Source organism: Hippichthys cyanospilos, chromosome 7 (assembly GCF_059441005.1).
Source record: "Hippichthys cyanospilos isolate Australia breed blue-spotted pipefish chromosome 7, RoL_Hcya_1.0, whole genome shotgun sequence".
Taxonomy (NCBI): Eukaryota; Metazoa; Chordata; class Actinopteri; order Syngnathiformes; family Syngnathidae; genus Hippichthys; species Hippichthys cyanospilos.
Genome location: NC_142375.1, coordinates 16,253,269 through 16,269,364, shown reverse-complemented (window position 1 = coordinate 16,269,364; position 16,096 = coordinate 16,253,269). Strand labels below are relative to the sequence as shown.

At 37.6% G+C, this 16,096-nt stretch overlaps 2 protein-coding genes across 2 annotated transcripts; one reads left to right on the top strand and one right to left on the bottom strand.

Moving 5' to 3' along the window:
• Positions 1-777: 777 nt before the first annotated feature.
• On the bottom strand, positions 778-15,950 carry sid4 (secreted immunoglobulin domain 4). Its single transcript, XM_088419423.1, has 10 exons — positions 15,871-15,950; positions 8,351-8,458; positions 5,607-5,711; positions 4,944-5,090; positions 4,725-4,859; positions 3,179-3,351; positions 2,907-3,093; positions 2,465-2,644; positions 1,107-1,373; positions 778-915 (listed from the first exon to the last, which is right to left on the bottom strand). Exons 3-10 carry the CDS (start codon positions 5,653-5,655, stop codon positions 911-913), a joined length of 1,143 nt encoding a protein of 380 aa, XP_088275549.1. The 5' UTR covers positions 5,656-5,711; positions 8,351-8,458; positions 15,871-15,950; the 3' UTR covers positions 778-910.
• mvb12a (multivesicular body subunit 12A) lies at positions 7,031-13,932 on the top strand. Its single transcript, XM_088419424.1, has 10 exons — positions 7,031-7,158; positions 8,373-8,462; positions 9,659-9,742; positions 9,825-9,924; positions 11,123-11,252; positions 11,322-11,462; positions 12,591-12,697; positions 12,767-12,825; positions 12,955-13,020; positions 13,112-13,932. Exons 2-10 carry the CDS (start codon positions 8,373-8,375, stop codon positions 13,184-13,186), a joined length of 852 nt encoding a protein of 283 aa, XP_088275550.1. The 5' UTR covers positions 7,031-7,158; the 3' UTR covers positions 13,187-13,932.
• Positions 15,951-16,096: the final 146 nt, after the last annotated feature.

Below are 16,096 nucleotides of genomic sequence, written 5' to 3'. Positions count from 1 at the left end.
TTTGGCAGTTTGATTGTCTTATTAACACAGTGAGTGAACCGGTGTGCTCAGCTTTTCCGACCCCTGCATGCCCCCTCGTGGTTGAGCCCGTGAACGCATCACGGCACACGTGCATGTCGCTTATTTGTGGTTGAAAAGCAAAGCTAACATATAGCATGTGCTGGCAATTAAGCAATCATACTTTAGATTTAAATCTGTAGCTTGACAATAACACATGATTTTATGTATTAGGAGACTTTATAAATACATGTGAATGTTTTTAACACAAATGTATCAGTACCAAATTAAAATACAGTAAGAAAATCAGTGTGTGTCGTCAGGCATTTTCATTATTACTACATTAGTTCTTGGCAGCTTGTTTTTTATGTTTACAGGAATCAGTTTAGCACAGTTAAAAGCAATCATGGTGTACGTAACGGAATTTTTAAGACTCAAAAATCTTTTTTTAAATCAGATATTAAAATTTTATATCTTACTATACTACCTCATAATGGGGAATGCTATTAAAGCCCCTTTTAAATTCACAAATATGTTCCCTTCCATAATAAATGCAAAAACTAAACATTATGGATCATGGATCATTACTGAATTGTTGAAAATGTTGCAATATTTATGGTTGGAAAATTGTATGTAGCCAATGAAGTACCAAATTAACAAAATTATACTTGGCCATGCAGACATTTTCCATGTGAGTTTTTGGATCACTATTCAAACTTGGGATAGAAAAACATTTTTTTTAAAAGTTTGTCATCTTCTCTACCAGAAAAGTGAAACAAATTTTCCATAGATCCCCTAATCCTTTAATACATCCACTAATTGAACGGTTTGAGTTTAGCTCAGTCACAACTTGATACTTTCCATGTGCTGTCACAATTCAAGCTTGTGGGAACACTGCAGACATGTCAGTGGCCTAGGCTGGAAAACACACAAAGAGAAAAAGTGATGAGGTTGCCTCCACATCACGTTGATTTCATTTCATTTTCTCCATCCAGCCGTTTTATATCCAGTTTATCCCCATTAGGTTTCTGGGTGTAATTTTAGTACTCATTCAGTTGCTATTTGTTGTCCCTCATGGGGACTTGAATCATTAACTTTGTTATTCTCACCTTTGACAATAACTTTGGTCAATGCCTCACTGGAGCCAATGTGGTTGGTTGCCACACACTTGTATGTTCCACCGTCACTCGTCTTAACGTGAGCTATGTCGAGCTGTCCGTCGTTAGTGGTCTGAGTCCCGGGGGACAGATTGCCTCTGCCCACACGGCTCCAATGAAACTGAATGGGGTGGGAGCCGTGGGCCAGACAACGCAGAGTAAGAGCATCACCGGGACGGAGTTTCACCTGGTCGGGCAAAGTGGTAGCGTAAGGAGGGCCTATGGCAGAAGGAAAAAAAGGGGGGTTAAGAGAAAGATGTTGTTAATTGTCAGTATGTAAATAAGATCTGAAAGCTTCAGACATTCAGCCTTCTCATGCACAGTAAAATCCATAGAAGACGTTAAAAGACTATATTTGGTTCCAGTCTGAACAGTAAAATTTAAATGTAAAAGTTACACTTGGAAGAAACAATCAGAGTAAATTCAAAGTGTAATTTTACTATGTTTACACTGTGACCAAATGTAGTCTTTTTAGAGCAGTCCTACTCAAACAGTGGGGCAGGCAACCCTGGGGGGGGGGGGCATGAGGCGATGCCAGGGGTGGCACGGATGATCCCAGAGAAAATTATTTGTTTTTGCCATGTGAAGTGTAATTGTGATAAAATAAGGATTCTCATCTTTTTTTCAGGCATTTTGAAGCACCTGGTAATTTTTTTTTTCTGTATAAATGTTGAAAAAAAAGAAGTTAAGGGTTGTTGAAAGTTTACTTATAATGCTTTTTTGTTTTGATAAGATAAAAATGATACCGTTTTAGGTATACTTATACCATTTTTATAATGATTTTGTTTATATTAGGCGCAGTGAGTGGGAGAGGGGGCAAATTATTTTCTTTCCTTTTTTTTTCACACATTTGTCAATGTTTAAAAGAATACCATTTTAGGTATACTTAATATACTTTTTATAGATAATAATCTTATTCTTGGTCGAAATTTACTATTTACAAGCATAAAAGAATGAGAAGAGCTCCCTCAGACTTGAAAAGTATCAACATTAAAAAATACAACCCTTTGAACCCTAAGCTTTTTTAACTATTGTATATCAAATTAGCTAAATTGTGCTACAGTGACTCTTTATGAAATGGAATATACAGTACCTTAATTTTCTAAAGTTATCATTAGAGGCACAACTTTCTGGTGGACGAACCAAAAATAAAAAAAAGATGGTTCACGGTCTATTTTCTGGAGTTGCTGTATAAAGCACACTTAGCCAAGTTGTTGTTATTGTATTAAATCCGAATCAATTCTGCTTTGTACAAGGTTCCTGACAAATAATCGTAAATGAATACGTGTTGGCATGCTGGATCAACTCACTCTCCACCTCCATTTGCGTGTACGCCTCGCTGAAGCCGTGTATGTTGGTAGCATTGCAGATGTATTGGCCGGAGTCTTGGCGCCCCACACTGGTGAGAGTCAAGACACCACCAGCTAATGTGTGTTTCCATGGCAACGGGGCTCTAAGCTTGGACCATGTGATGACAGGTGCTGGAGAACCTAAAAGAAGTCCAGAAAATTTGATGTATTTTATGTTTGTTTAATCATGTATTTTCTGTGTAATATTAATAAGGAATAACAAGATTTTTTGTGAGTCCATTAACAGACACGAGAACAATTGTTTATGCTACTTTTGGATAATTTACAACTCTGGGTCTAGTTACTATGCTTTTGGCCAATTCTAAATAGCTAAAATGACAACTAATGGAGTTGAACTAAAAAAAAAAAAAAAAAAAAAAAAAAAAAAAAAACTTCTTCTTACCAGTAGCCTGGCACCCAAGAGTGACTGTATGACCTTCCACAACTGTCATTTCCTTATGACTCACTGATGCTATGGGTGCACCAGGTCCCCCTCCCATGATGACCTCCATTTTGGCCTCCGTCATGCCCACAATGTTTTCTGCATGGCAAATATACACGCCCGCGTCTTCCGAACGCACAACAGTCCACTTTAAAAAAAAGGAGATGGACATTAATGTTCTTGTTTTGAAATAAGGAACTTAAAAAAGAAAATTATTATTGCGAAGGTATTACTTGTATGGTGCTGACACCATCTATCTCCTCAGAAAGCAGCTGCAGAGAGGAGCCTTGGCGTCTCCAGCTCACTTTGGGCCGTGGCTTGCCTGTAGCCCGACATTGCACTGACACCCGGTCACCAATTTTGACCCTCAGGGGCCCAGCTGGTGACAGGCGAACTTTGGGAGGATCTGTATGGGAGGACGCATATACACTCTGAAAACCAATGAGTAAAAAAGAGAGCCACAGAACTTTTTAGGGTTATCCATTTAACTTCAATAGGTTACATTTTGTTTTCTGTTTGAACAGAAAATATAAAAAACAAAAGCAAAACAAGGTTCCCATTCTTTTTCACCATGTCTGAGCGTTCACACAAACCCAGAGTAAGCGTTAGGCCACGTTGAGCAACATCAGACATGCATACGGCGACCTCTGCGACCAAACCGCTGTCAGACTTGTCCAAAATCTGAGCTTATAAAACTAAATAAAAACCATAAATAAAAAAATCAAACTCAAACAACCTTTACTGCATATCAAAACACACTGGATACACTTCCTGTGATGTTCGCCATTAATTATACATGAAAATTAATTTAGTCGTTAAATTAATTACCGTATACGCAAAATAGTATTTTTTTAGTGGCTGAAATGGCTAAATAAGTTGACTATCAACTTAAATACACATCTTCCTATTTGCTGTCAACTGAAAATGACATCTGGTGTACTCAGGACTCTGGTAACGACCAATCGCAGCTCAAGCTGAGGTGTTCATTTTACATGAAAAATATTTTAACTTAATTTTCTTAACAAATGAATAACAAAATTGTTCATGATTGATCATGATTAATCACATTTTTAATTTACTTGAGTAGATTAAGATACAATAGTTAAATAAAAAATATTTAATTTCAAAAACTGTTGTGAAAGCTTTCACAATAGCTTCAACAATTATTTTATTTCAAAAAAGTAAGAAAACTTCCAAATCTGACTCAAGGTTTTGCAGTTAGCTTTTTTTTTATTATTATTAACGTCTTTTGATAGAAACTATACTGTAAACATTTCAGTTATAGGTTTAGTTCCCTCAGTATCACACTCCAGCAGCAGCTGCAAGGCCCAATGGAAGTAAGTTGAGCAGAGTCTTGTGCTCTGAGATGGTACATTAAAGTTGCACAACTAATTCAGTGTTTGAGCAGAAAGTGCACTTTTTTTTTTAAATGAGCCTTTGAAAGACTTTGTAAGGTAAAACTACATAAACATCTGTCTTTGTCTTTGTGCCAGTAACTCAGCAGTTTGAAAGTGCACAGAAGAACTGAGTTAAGTGAATTATTATTTTAACACTTAATGAAATATAAAATAAAGTTAATGTTTTCACAGATAATCTTGTTTAATTTCAATTAATTGTAGTCAACATGATAATGTTTTTAAGGAGGTAAAAAAGCTAAATAAGTTCAGTACCACTTTAATGGTAAGGCGTTTTGAAATGTTTTTTTCTCTTGATGCATTATCTCTAAAACCAAAATGTAATTCTCGCTTTTTTGTTGTTTCCGAGAGTAGAGAAGCTCACATTTGATGTTGATCTGTGCTGAAGCAACGCTGGAACCTGCAGAGCTGGTCGCCACACATTGGTACTCGCCCTGGTTATTCGGTCGAGCATTAGCAACCGTCAGCACCGCGCCGTTGGGGCCGATCTTAACATTGTCTAGTGGAAGGAAAAATATGATTGTGTATTTTAGCGCATGGTGGGATATGATTGAGCAAAACAATTGAAACTCTCACTCCAGACCAGCTAAGGCTTGATTATTGGCTCTCCTCCACTGCAGCTGGGTGGCCGGAGCACCGCTGTCTACTTGGCACCTGAGGCTGACCGATTCCCCTTCTCGCACAGTTGTAGACAGGGGCTCCACTGTCACCACAAGACCTTGACCAGTAGCTGTAGGGAGAGGGAGAGCATGCGTTCACGCACGAACACAAAGGGGAACACATGTATGTGCCATATGCACCTCTGTGAACCTTTACACAGGTCAGCGAAAGATAAAGTGTAAACAAAGAGCAGCCCAAAGCAAATAGTCTGAGTAAATACACAGATTAACCAGAATCTTCTCTGATGACTGAGCAAAAACAAGGACGTTTTAATGTAGTTTCTAATTAGGCGTAGTTGTATTTTAGTGTGACTTTAAGGTGCTTAAAATATTAAGTGACAATGAACTTTAGCCTTTTTTAAGGGTGCCACCAACAACAACAAAAACAAAGAACATTTTTTAATAGCTACATAGATTAGATAGTTTTGGATAAGGTCTGAGTTTCAAAAATCAGGTTTTAAAAAACAAATAAATAAACCTACATTATTTTTTAAATGCCGTTGCATCCGATTGCTCGCAAACCTCACGGAAAACACACAGAAAAACATCTTATATTAAAAACAATGAATATAAATGATTCCAGTTACCTGAAGCTAGCAGAGAACATAGGAGCAGAACACAGGGGAACGAGTCCATGATGAGTACAGAAGAGTTCACTCACTCACTGTGCTGCCTGACTTGACTGTCTCTTTCTGCAACAATCACAGTCGACCTTTTACCCCTTCTACATTCTCCTCCCTGTTCAAATTTGATTAAAACAGGACTTTGGGGTCCCAAAATGCTTTTGGGTGAAAAGAAATATATTCCGACATCATTATTAATTTGTGTGTGTGTGTGTGTGTGTGTGTGTGTTTTTTATATTGATTTGTTGCAGTGCCATGAAAAAGTATTTGCCTTCTCACATTCCTCACATTAATGCGCAAGCTAATCAAACAAATGTTAATATCAGTCAAAGTATACATTTAATGCTGTTTTTGTATTTTTTTATGGATGGAAAAAGCATTATGCAAAGCTACATGGGCCTGTGTGAACAGAATTTACACCACCCTTGTTAGGGAGACATCACATTTTTAAACAATAATATACTCTGTGTATAGCCTCACTAGTCCAAATACAGTATTCTGAATACTATTGCATTTGTGGAATATGAATTAAGACACAAATTCAAACAATTATAACCAACCTCAAGGAGCAGCCATTTTGTCACTTGTGGAAAAATGAAATCACAGTTGCACAGAGAATGACAAACTAAAATAAAATAAATCAACCAAATAAAGTGGATTTTTCCCCCACAACACTGTACATTCAATTGAAGAAAACCCATAACTACACATTAAAAACAGTCAAAAAAATAAAAAATAAAAAAAAACAGGATAATGTACCTTAGAACACATCTTAACCATCTTTGGGTCTCTTGAAAGATGCTTTTTTTTAAGAAGATAAATTATTGGTATGGGTAAGACAACGAGGCGTTAACACTACATTATGCCTCACAACTCTGAGATCCCTGGCACATTATTTGAATCTTGATCTTGCCCATCCTGTGTGTAGTTTCCATGTTCTCTCTGTACTTGTCTTTAGTCTTCATTTCAACTTTCTTCCACGTTCTAACGATATGGATACCAGGTTCGCTTGAAGACCGTAAATACATACTAGTCCAATAGTGTGAATGTGAATAGTAAGATAAACGATACAAGATAGAACCTGTTAGTTTCAGATTACATCCATCCAACAGCATCCATCATAGTAGAAGTAACCATGTATTTCAAGTTGATTGAATGACAAAATGACTAAGTGTGCTGTGTTTGATTACTATACGGTAAAATATATTGTCATTCATGTCGGTCTTTATAAATTCTGGATAAAAAGTATTGGCGTCTCGGGGGAACCGAAACGATACTCCCAAGAGTGATTTTTGTGTAATAGATTTGAAATGCTGCCATCTAGCGTCGATGATCTGTAACTAAACTCTGACGTCTTGGCGTGCGAGGTTCTGGGAGTTGTTGTTTAACTGGAATCAGGACTTCCTGCTTTTACCAGGAAAATTACCTCAGGACTCAGGACGCGTTTCACTCCAGTGCGGTTTCCTCGCTGGACAACTAACGATCAAACTTAGGAAAAGTGAAACCGTTCATCCAGGTAAGTCGGTGTCGCAGAGGTGATTTGTTTAAATTTGCCGAAGAGGAGTCATTTAACTTATTTTGAGCAAACAAGTTGTGACGATGACAAAATGCTGAGCTGAGACCGGCTGGTCTTGTTTGTATTGAAAACGACAGCCAACATCTTACTAGCGTTGATAGAAATCAAACATTGTTATTCGAAATGGATTTAAGTAACTAATCCCAATGGGGTAGTTGGTATTAGTTACAGTAACTGAAAAAAATCCGCGTGAATACAATAGTATTTATTTTATTTTATTTTATTTTATAAGGCGTACGTGTCAATGTGAAACACTTGCCTTTTCACTGTGACAACAAACAGTTGAAGTGATTTTTTTTTTAATGAATCTATAAATAGTTTAATGTTACTCGGACTCAGAATAAAATGTGTTTTACCTTGATTATAAAGTATCCCTGTACACCAAGTTAAACAAACCAAATTAAGGATAAATATACACATTATTGCTTGTATTTTGTGAATCTTAAACCACAAATATAGTGGTTTCATACACTGCTACGGGGTTAGAAAAATGAGTCCATTATGACCTGTCCTGTTATTGACTCAGCGTTTCCTTGACTGGTTTGGAGTCACAACATGCCTATATTCAGAGTGAATAGGAGCACTTTGTCTCGAATAACATGCTTTCACAGTTTTTAAACAGGCCCTGTTTTGCTACTGATAGGACACATGGTCAACAATTATGTTGTCTCAATCGAACATACCTTGACTGCCACTAAATCAGCTGAGTGGAAGAACTAATGCACTGTGGAAGTTCAGTTAAATTGTTCAGTTATTCGTAACAAAATGTGACTTTTTTCCGTGTAATTTATTTTAGAGGGTGTTGTAATTAGATTAGGGGGATTTGATTTATTACTATTCATGAATCTAAATCTAAATGATAGGGGGGATGGATATAGTTTTCCTATTGCATTCAATAAGATTGGTTACCTACACATACAATGAAAAGCTTTAGGTCACTTATTGGAGTTTGCTCATTTTACTTTCTAAAAAAAAAAAATAAAAATAAACAGGTCTTTTTATCAATAATAAACTCATCTAAACTATAGGTTAGATGTTGCTAATGTTGTTAAAATATAAACAGAAGTGTTTATTTCTTAAAAATAGGTTTTGTACCTGTGTTTCAAAAACATAAATGTGGCATCACATATACCTCTCTGTACCCCTCTCCTCAGATGTCTACCATGGATTATGGGGTAGTCCGGCCTCTAACAGCAGTGGCATGGACATCCAACGCTTCCACATGTCCTAAAGACTTTACCTTGGTACAGACAGACAAGGAGATTACATATTTTTGCAGCATCCGGTTGTGTTTTTGCCCATCTAAAAGCAAATAGTTTTGAAAACGTTTTTGTTTTTTTTAACTTTTTGTCAACACAGAAGATTGATTGAGTGATTTAGACTGAGTGGACTCACAAGAAATGTTCTCATTAAAAACAACATAAAATATAAATACTTTTGCAAACCACCGCTCAAAATAACAAACAAACAAAAACAACAACTGTATTTTTGATGCAACATATTTTGTTAAGTCATCAGTGCACATTATAACAAAGCCACTTTTCTTTCTGACACTTCACCTTGGCATACAGTATATAGGTTTGATTGTTTACGGCAGAGGTCCCCAAAATCCAGTCGGCGGCCCGATACCGGTCCTTGAATCAACTTGTACCGGGACATATGGGCTGTACCCAAAATAATTAACTATGTCCATTTTATGTATTATCTGAGTCTGAATGCTATTTTATTTTGAAAAATCTTTTATTTTGAAAACTGTCCAGATTTTCTTGGATTCGTTTCGGTCACTTGAGTGCCAGAATGTCACAAATATGTTAAAGGAGTAAGAAACAGACGTCTTTGGGAAGTGGAAAAGGCCCTGTCAAGAGACAGGTGACGAGCCTACAACTTTAAGAAAAAGAAAACTTTTAAAAAGGCAGTACAGTACGAGGATTCCTATTTGAAAACGTGACTTCTCGCGGTAAGGATTTCATCCAAAAAGGACCCACAAACTAACAAGGAATTCTTGGCCTATTTGTTACCAAACCAGATGAGCTCTCAAATGGCAGCAGCCCCCTTGTCGATGACAAAATCGCGAAGCGTTGATTACCACCCGGCCCCACCCCCTGGTCCACGATAAAAATCTCAAGCGCTGACTGGTCCGTGAGGATAAAAAGTTTGTGGACCCCCTGGCTTACATGCAGGCCCTACTCCTATTAAATGAGCATCAAGATAACCTTCACATGTTCAGAAGGACTTTTGGTATTTGAATTGGATAATGAGGCAACACAGTGTTCCTGTGGTGAGCACAAACACATAACAACTTTCTCCGTTTTGATCCTGTCCTTTATGTGCTTCTGTGAGTTCTCCCTCATGTTCACTGAAAACTCGGCCGGATGTGTGACTGAGAATAATTGTTGTCTTTCTACTCGAATGTATTAATATTCCCAGTTTCGCTCTGCAGATCAACATCACTGAAGATGGAACAAACGCAAATTTCACGCGCAGCTTCGCAGTGAGGTCCGGTTACTACCTTTGTTACAGTAAGGTAACTGAGAAACACGTACACTACTTTATTCATCGTCTTTTATATATTGCATCACCACAATTCATCAAGCATGTCTCTCTAGGCTACTTCAGGTGGAATGGTGGTGTCAGACATTCAAGTGATTACTGAGAAGGACGCTATTCCTCATGGCTACTGCTTCATTGCGGAGCACTTGGAACCAAGTGAGTACACGTGCACACATTTATACATACAATTTGAGTTATAAAAGAATAGATTTGTTTTTTTAAGTCATGATAAAATATCCACAAGTGAAAAATAACAGCATCATAAATCATAGAACTACTAATGTCAGTTTTAAAGATGAGGACGTAAAATAGCATGACTTAATCATTCACCAGGCTATTCAGAGTGGATACCAATGAGTCTTAAAAGTATAAACGCTTTAGGTGAGCATGTACAACCTGTGACAATCCAATACAAGAGGTGTATTGAAACAGATACTGTTGAAAGCAGAATTTACTTTCAGTAAGTACAAATTCACTCCAAAGGCAAAGTGGGGTTCCAATGGACAGTAGCCCCGGCCATCCATTGAATGACATTAAAAAAGTTTTTAAAAAAAGTGCTTTTAAATAGGTCGTGACAATTTGAATGATCTTTAAAAGGTAGACTTTCTGTTGCCTCTTTAGCAATGCTCTGGTAGTACTTTTATTTTATAAAATGGAAAAAATCGATTGGTCTAGCTGGGCAAATTGTATAATTGAACCAAGGCTCATGTTTGGTATTGGGATGCACAGTTTTAACCCTTGTGCATGCAGCTAGAAAGGACTACCCTCGCGTTTATTGTACCAATGTGGGACTTGCTTTTGAGGGCGGGATAACTAACATTTTTATTGAGTCCAATTAGATTTGGCTGGAAAAGTCAAGTAACCATGGGTAATGGGAAGCTGGTCAAAAGCCATAGTGAACAGACCAGCGATGAGTGTGTGAAAAATTCTACCGCGCCGAGCAGATTTCATTATAGTATAGTAAAAACCCTCTTCAACTGGCGACAAACAAATCCATTAACAGCAATGAAAAAAAACGCTCATGCTTAGCCTACGCTTTAAAAAAAAATACTGTCCAGCATTCCTACAACTTAAAAATAAATTACAATAATATTCATCATCAGTATTATATTAATAATCAGTCATCATTATCTGGGTAAAGATATTTTTTTAATTTTGGCTCTTGCATTGGATCTCATTGTATTGTGCACATGTACCTAAAGTTCTGCCAGCTGCCAGTTTGATAACACAGAAAACCGAGGAGCCAATCTGGATTTTTTTGACTATAGACTTTAAGTACACATCTTTCAAAACCTTTTTCCCCCCAGTTGGTTCACTTTATTAATAATTGACTACGGTATGTTTCTGTCTCCAGGGGCCACTGTTTCAAAGAAGAAACGCGTATGCGTGCGTGTCGTCCCCGTTGGTAGTGTGGACACAGCTGTCTTAGATATCAAACTGACAGCTAAAAGCAGAATGATGTTGCAGCACTACACATATGTTGGGTAAGTGCTATACTGCTATCTAGCACGGCATCACGATGCACTTCAAATAACTGTACGTGCCGTCAACAGGGACATCAATGGCTATGTGTTGTGGTGTAGAAAGGGACATTTTACTAGCATCATGCCCCAAGTCAAGCCCCGCAGCGTCAGTCTGGGCCTGCGCAGACTCTCGCTGGAGCTTCCATCTGCTCCCCAGCCTCTAAAGCCCAGGTACTGTGTATTCCGTTGATATTAAGGCCTTTGTGCTCGTGGAGATAAATTCACAAGGTCCTTGGTTTTGTTACCGGACAAACATATGCTCATGAATATCCACGTAGGGTCGCTAAGCACAACTCGAGTTTAGCTAATGGATTGTTTCTGTGAGAGATGGCTCAATACCACTTTTTCACATCTGATAACGGTATTAGTACTGCAGCCTTGATGACAGGACTATACCAATGCGATATTGAGCAAATTTCTTTGTCACGCTTAAAGTTGTTAGTATTGTATATTGACATCGAAAAACGCCATGTTCAAAGTCCCAACAAAACGCAGAAATATTGGCATCCATGACAACAGCTCATCTGTGATATGGCATGTCGCGCAAAGTGAAGTTGAAAATATAAAATTTGCAGTAATGTGGGCTTATGTGTAGGATCGCACTAGTTCTAATAAAAATAATCCGATGGCGATCCAGTCATTTAGGCCTGCATTGGATTCCATATCGGTTCATTTGCTTGGATCAGACCATCCTTCAATTCTCACATTATACCATGATATAGTCCATGGGCTTCTGACTGGGGGGAAAATTCCATGAGTAGTCAACGATTAAAGGTTTGAGTGAATGAATGCATGTGACATATATACAGTATGGGCCGCAATAAACTATTATTTTAATCCGTCAGTTATTTTTGTCGATGAGTCAGACGCATAAAAAGTTTAAAAAAAAATCCATAGGAAAAGCAAATGTGTGCAAACATTTTGTTTAGATTCAACACAAAGATCATTCATGTGACACGGAGGACTACAGAAATCAGATAGAGTTTCAGCCTCTCAACAGTAATTGAGGATTTGGACAATTTCCAATTCAACTACATCCCAACACAATTAATTGTCAAAAATGAAGATTAATGTGATAATTGCTTAGTTGTCAGTTAATTCTTGCAGCTCTACTATACATTGTACTAATTTGTCAGTTAACGGTATGCTCCAGTCACATTGGTGATCACGTAGTTTGGACGTTTGGCTTTACTTTCATTTTACATCCAACCTTGAGACTCATTTGACCCTAACATGTTTTCTGACATGCAATTAGGAGATTTCAAATTGTATTCTTGGTGGGGAAATGTGTTTGTGCAGCAACCCCCCTCAAATACCTCAAGGTAAACTCAGCCACAGGCGCCACTCCCTCCATCTCAAGGAGTCCCTGGAGAAACCGGCTGATGGCAGCATCCAGGGAATCACAGGTAACTACATTAGTGCGGCCAAGTATTTTTTTTGTATGACACAATATGTTCTCTTTCACTTATCTGCAGCACTAGATGGAGTGCCCTTCAGCCTTCACCCAAAGTTTAACACCCAACTAAATGCTACGGTAATTTTGACAAATGTATTTGTTCTGAAGAGATCAAACCCTAGCCCAGACAAATAGTTTCATGGCTCAGCATCATACGACAAAGTCCTTCCAAAAACACGTTACGTTATTCCTCCATGTCTCTCACAGGCTTCTCAGCTGAATTACCAGCTCAACAGCATTCATATAAAATCCCTCCAAGACATAGAAAATGAGGTAAGACCACTTGACTGCAGCACTTTCTTTATTACCTGAGTACATCACCCTTCCGGCATATAAATGTAATGACTTTTTATTGATTTTGCAGTATAACTACACATTTGCAGTGGAGGAGTTGGCCGCCAAGAGGACCAGGCTGCCGACAACCTCATCAGCTCAGTGATCTCTGTTCTTTTCCGAACCAACAAAGTCTGACCTCCTCGTTTCGAATGTCTTCATCGTTCGAATGAAGGAACGTCACATGTTTGTGCAGCTTTAGTACAGTAAACATTTGAAGGAATTGTGAATTCATGTTACACGAGCCATCTGTTTAAAACCTTGATCATTCAATGATCGAACATTCCAATGCTTCCATTTGAAGAAACATATAGAGTATATTCTTTGTGGGGTTAAAAGGGTGATGAATATATGAATATTTACCTGATCTGCAGTTTGGGACCAATTTTCTACCGTGACAAGTTGTTGTTTTTACCATATTCTTTTACAATGCAAGGTTCATCGATGCACAATGCTGTATGACGTTTGATATATCACAGTCCAGAGTGCCAATGTACTCTACAAGTATCAAAATTTGTCAGAATACTGGAAAAAAAAAACAGGTCCATGTTTTGTTTTTCTTGATAAATGCATGTTGCTGCATGTATACATCTTGAATTTCTGATACATTATGTCCTATGATTGGATATATGTGTTTTATCCCCCATGTAAAAAAGAGGAAAGACTTGTTTCTGGGCCAGTCATGTAGAAGAACAAATAATGTATAATGAAGCTATATACACACACATCTTTTGGTGGCATAGCACCCAGCTATTTATCTACAGGAAGCGATTGTACAAATTACAAATGTTCTTTTTATACCCTCAAAACCAAGCGTATGTTTGAAGTAAAAAATAAAAAACAATGAAGACAGCTGAAGAATTCTTTATTTGGAGACGTATACTTACACTATAACTACATATGCGTATAAAGATTTTCTATAAAATGTGGAAATGTGTCTTGGCATAAAAATATTTTTTAATCTAATGAAGGATGAGCAATTGAAACTTTTTTGTGTGCATATCTTTTTAACGTAAAAATCTTTACTTAACGGGAAGTAGTTTGAGTATACTGTATTTTTAAACCTATATGTTAAACTCACAATTAAAGTTAAGTCAAGTTGATTTGCATTGCTTTTAACTCATACAATCCCAAAGATATTATTAAGAGTCCAGACATTCAATCCCTGGTAATTGCAGTTTATCCAAGAGGCAATTCTGATTCTTGTCCTAAATACTGGATGAAGATCTTGAAATTTTTTAAAATAAGACCTGTGGAATAGGGTTTGGACTCTTTAAAAACTAACAAAAAAACCTTATATGTCTTCACATTTCAGTGAATAGTTCCAGTTGCATGTCCACCTAGGATGAGCAAAGTACAGTCCATGGGCCACGTGCAGCCCCCACCGCTCTTCCGGGGGGGACTTACAAAAAAAACAAGACCGAACATGAAAGCCTGTCGCTCCCGAAGTCTCCGTTTCTTCATGGGTGCATTGGGAAATACACAAGACTGCAGAAAATCTCTTAAACCTGTTCAAATGCTTTTGGTGATTCACAGTGGCCCAAAATAAGCAGCACCAGAGCCTGGTGTGTCAGGAAGTGTAGTAAAGAGTTGAAGCACAAGCTGCTGATTACAGGCTGCATTCAGAGATTTATGTGAGCGGAGCGTGCTCGGCATCAATAATGACAAAATAGCCGCTTAATAACTATGTTAACGTTTTTCTTTTTAGTTCAAAATGGCTTACCTCAACCACAATCCCGTGCCTCATCATAGAAAATATTTAATCCTGGAGGGTTAAAGCACCTTCTTCTGTAGTCTTTGCTTTTGTCTTTGTCAATTCTGTCGAAAGTACTAAGATTTATGGCACCGGTATTTATTAATTATTTTGAATTTTAAAAGTTGAATGAATTAAATGTGCTAAGAACAGCTGGGGTGAAAAACTCCAGGTGAAAAACGAATTTGGTTAAGTAGGTTCAAAATAGATAAGCGTAAATATCTGCCTTGAAGCTTCGCTCTAACCAAGTTTGCACAACCATTCCCTTCAAAAAATGAGGACATCTGAAGATTGGGATCATTCCTAATTAAAAGAAGTCACAAAATAATATTAATATTGTATTTTTTAAAGTGGAACTGTACTTGGATAACATTGCAGCATCAATATAGATGCAAAGATATTGCGCACGCCTCCGTTTTTCATGTTGTTGCATCACCTGGTGGCACTTTCAGTCCACTATTGTCAGTGTTTCATACATCGAAGATATGGTGCTATAATACAGATGGAATGATTTGTACTGGTTTTAGGCTTAAGTCAACCTTTCACTAGATGTGTTATGAGCATAATGGGCTACATTTCAAATGGCAAATCCATATTTCCAGGTATGGTGGTGAGATTCATATAAAAGTAATGCAATAGTAGTGTAATGCATTACACTTTAAATACAGTAATAATGTAATGTAACTAATTACTTTGAAACGACAGTAATAAGTAATAAATAATGCATTACAGTCTTGAAGTAACTTGCCCAACACTGGTTTTGCTAGGGTAAAAATTCCGGTCCTTCTTCTTATAATATGAATTATAATAATACGTTATCTTATATATTAATATTCTAACGATAATAATCCTTATTAATATAAATTAATTTAAGTTACCTTTGTATTTACTACTGAATGTTTTTTTGGGCGGGGGGGGGGGGTCGTTGCTTTAATGTACATATGATAAAACAGTTTTGCTTAGAATCGATTAAAAAAAATACAAAAAAAACTAACAATTTTAGATACAGTACTCGTTCACTTTTTTTAAGTCATTACCTCCTCAATGGGTGAAAGTTTGCCGCGCCCGTTGTGTGGCAGAAAACCAGGAGCGACTCTCGTCTTGGCCAAGCACTCGCTACTGCTGCCGCTGCCCTCCTAGCTTGTTTGTCTTGCCGGAAGGAGGTTGATTCCAACCAGCTGTTTCCCGCCTCACGCAGATCAGCTGCGCGCACGCACACACACAATCACACAGTAGGCGGAGGCAACAGTCATACACACAAAC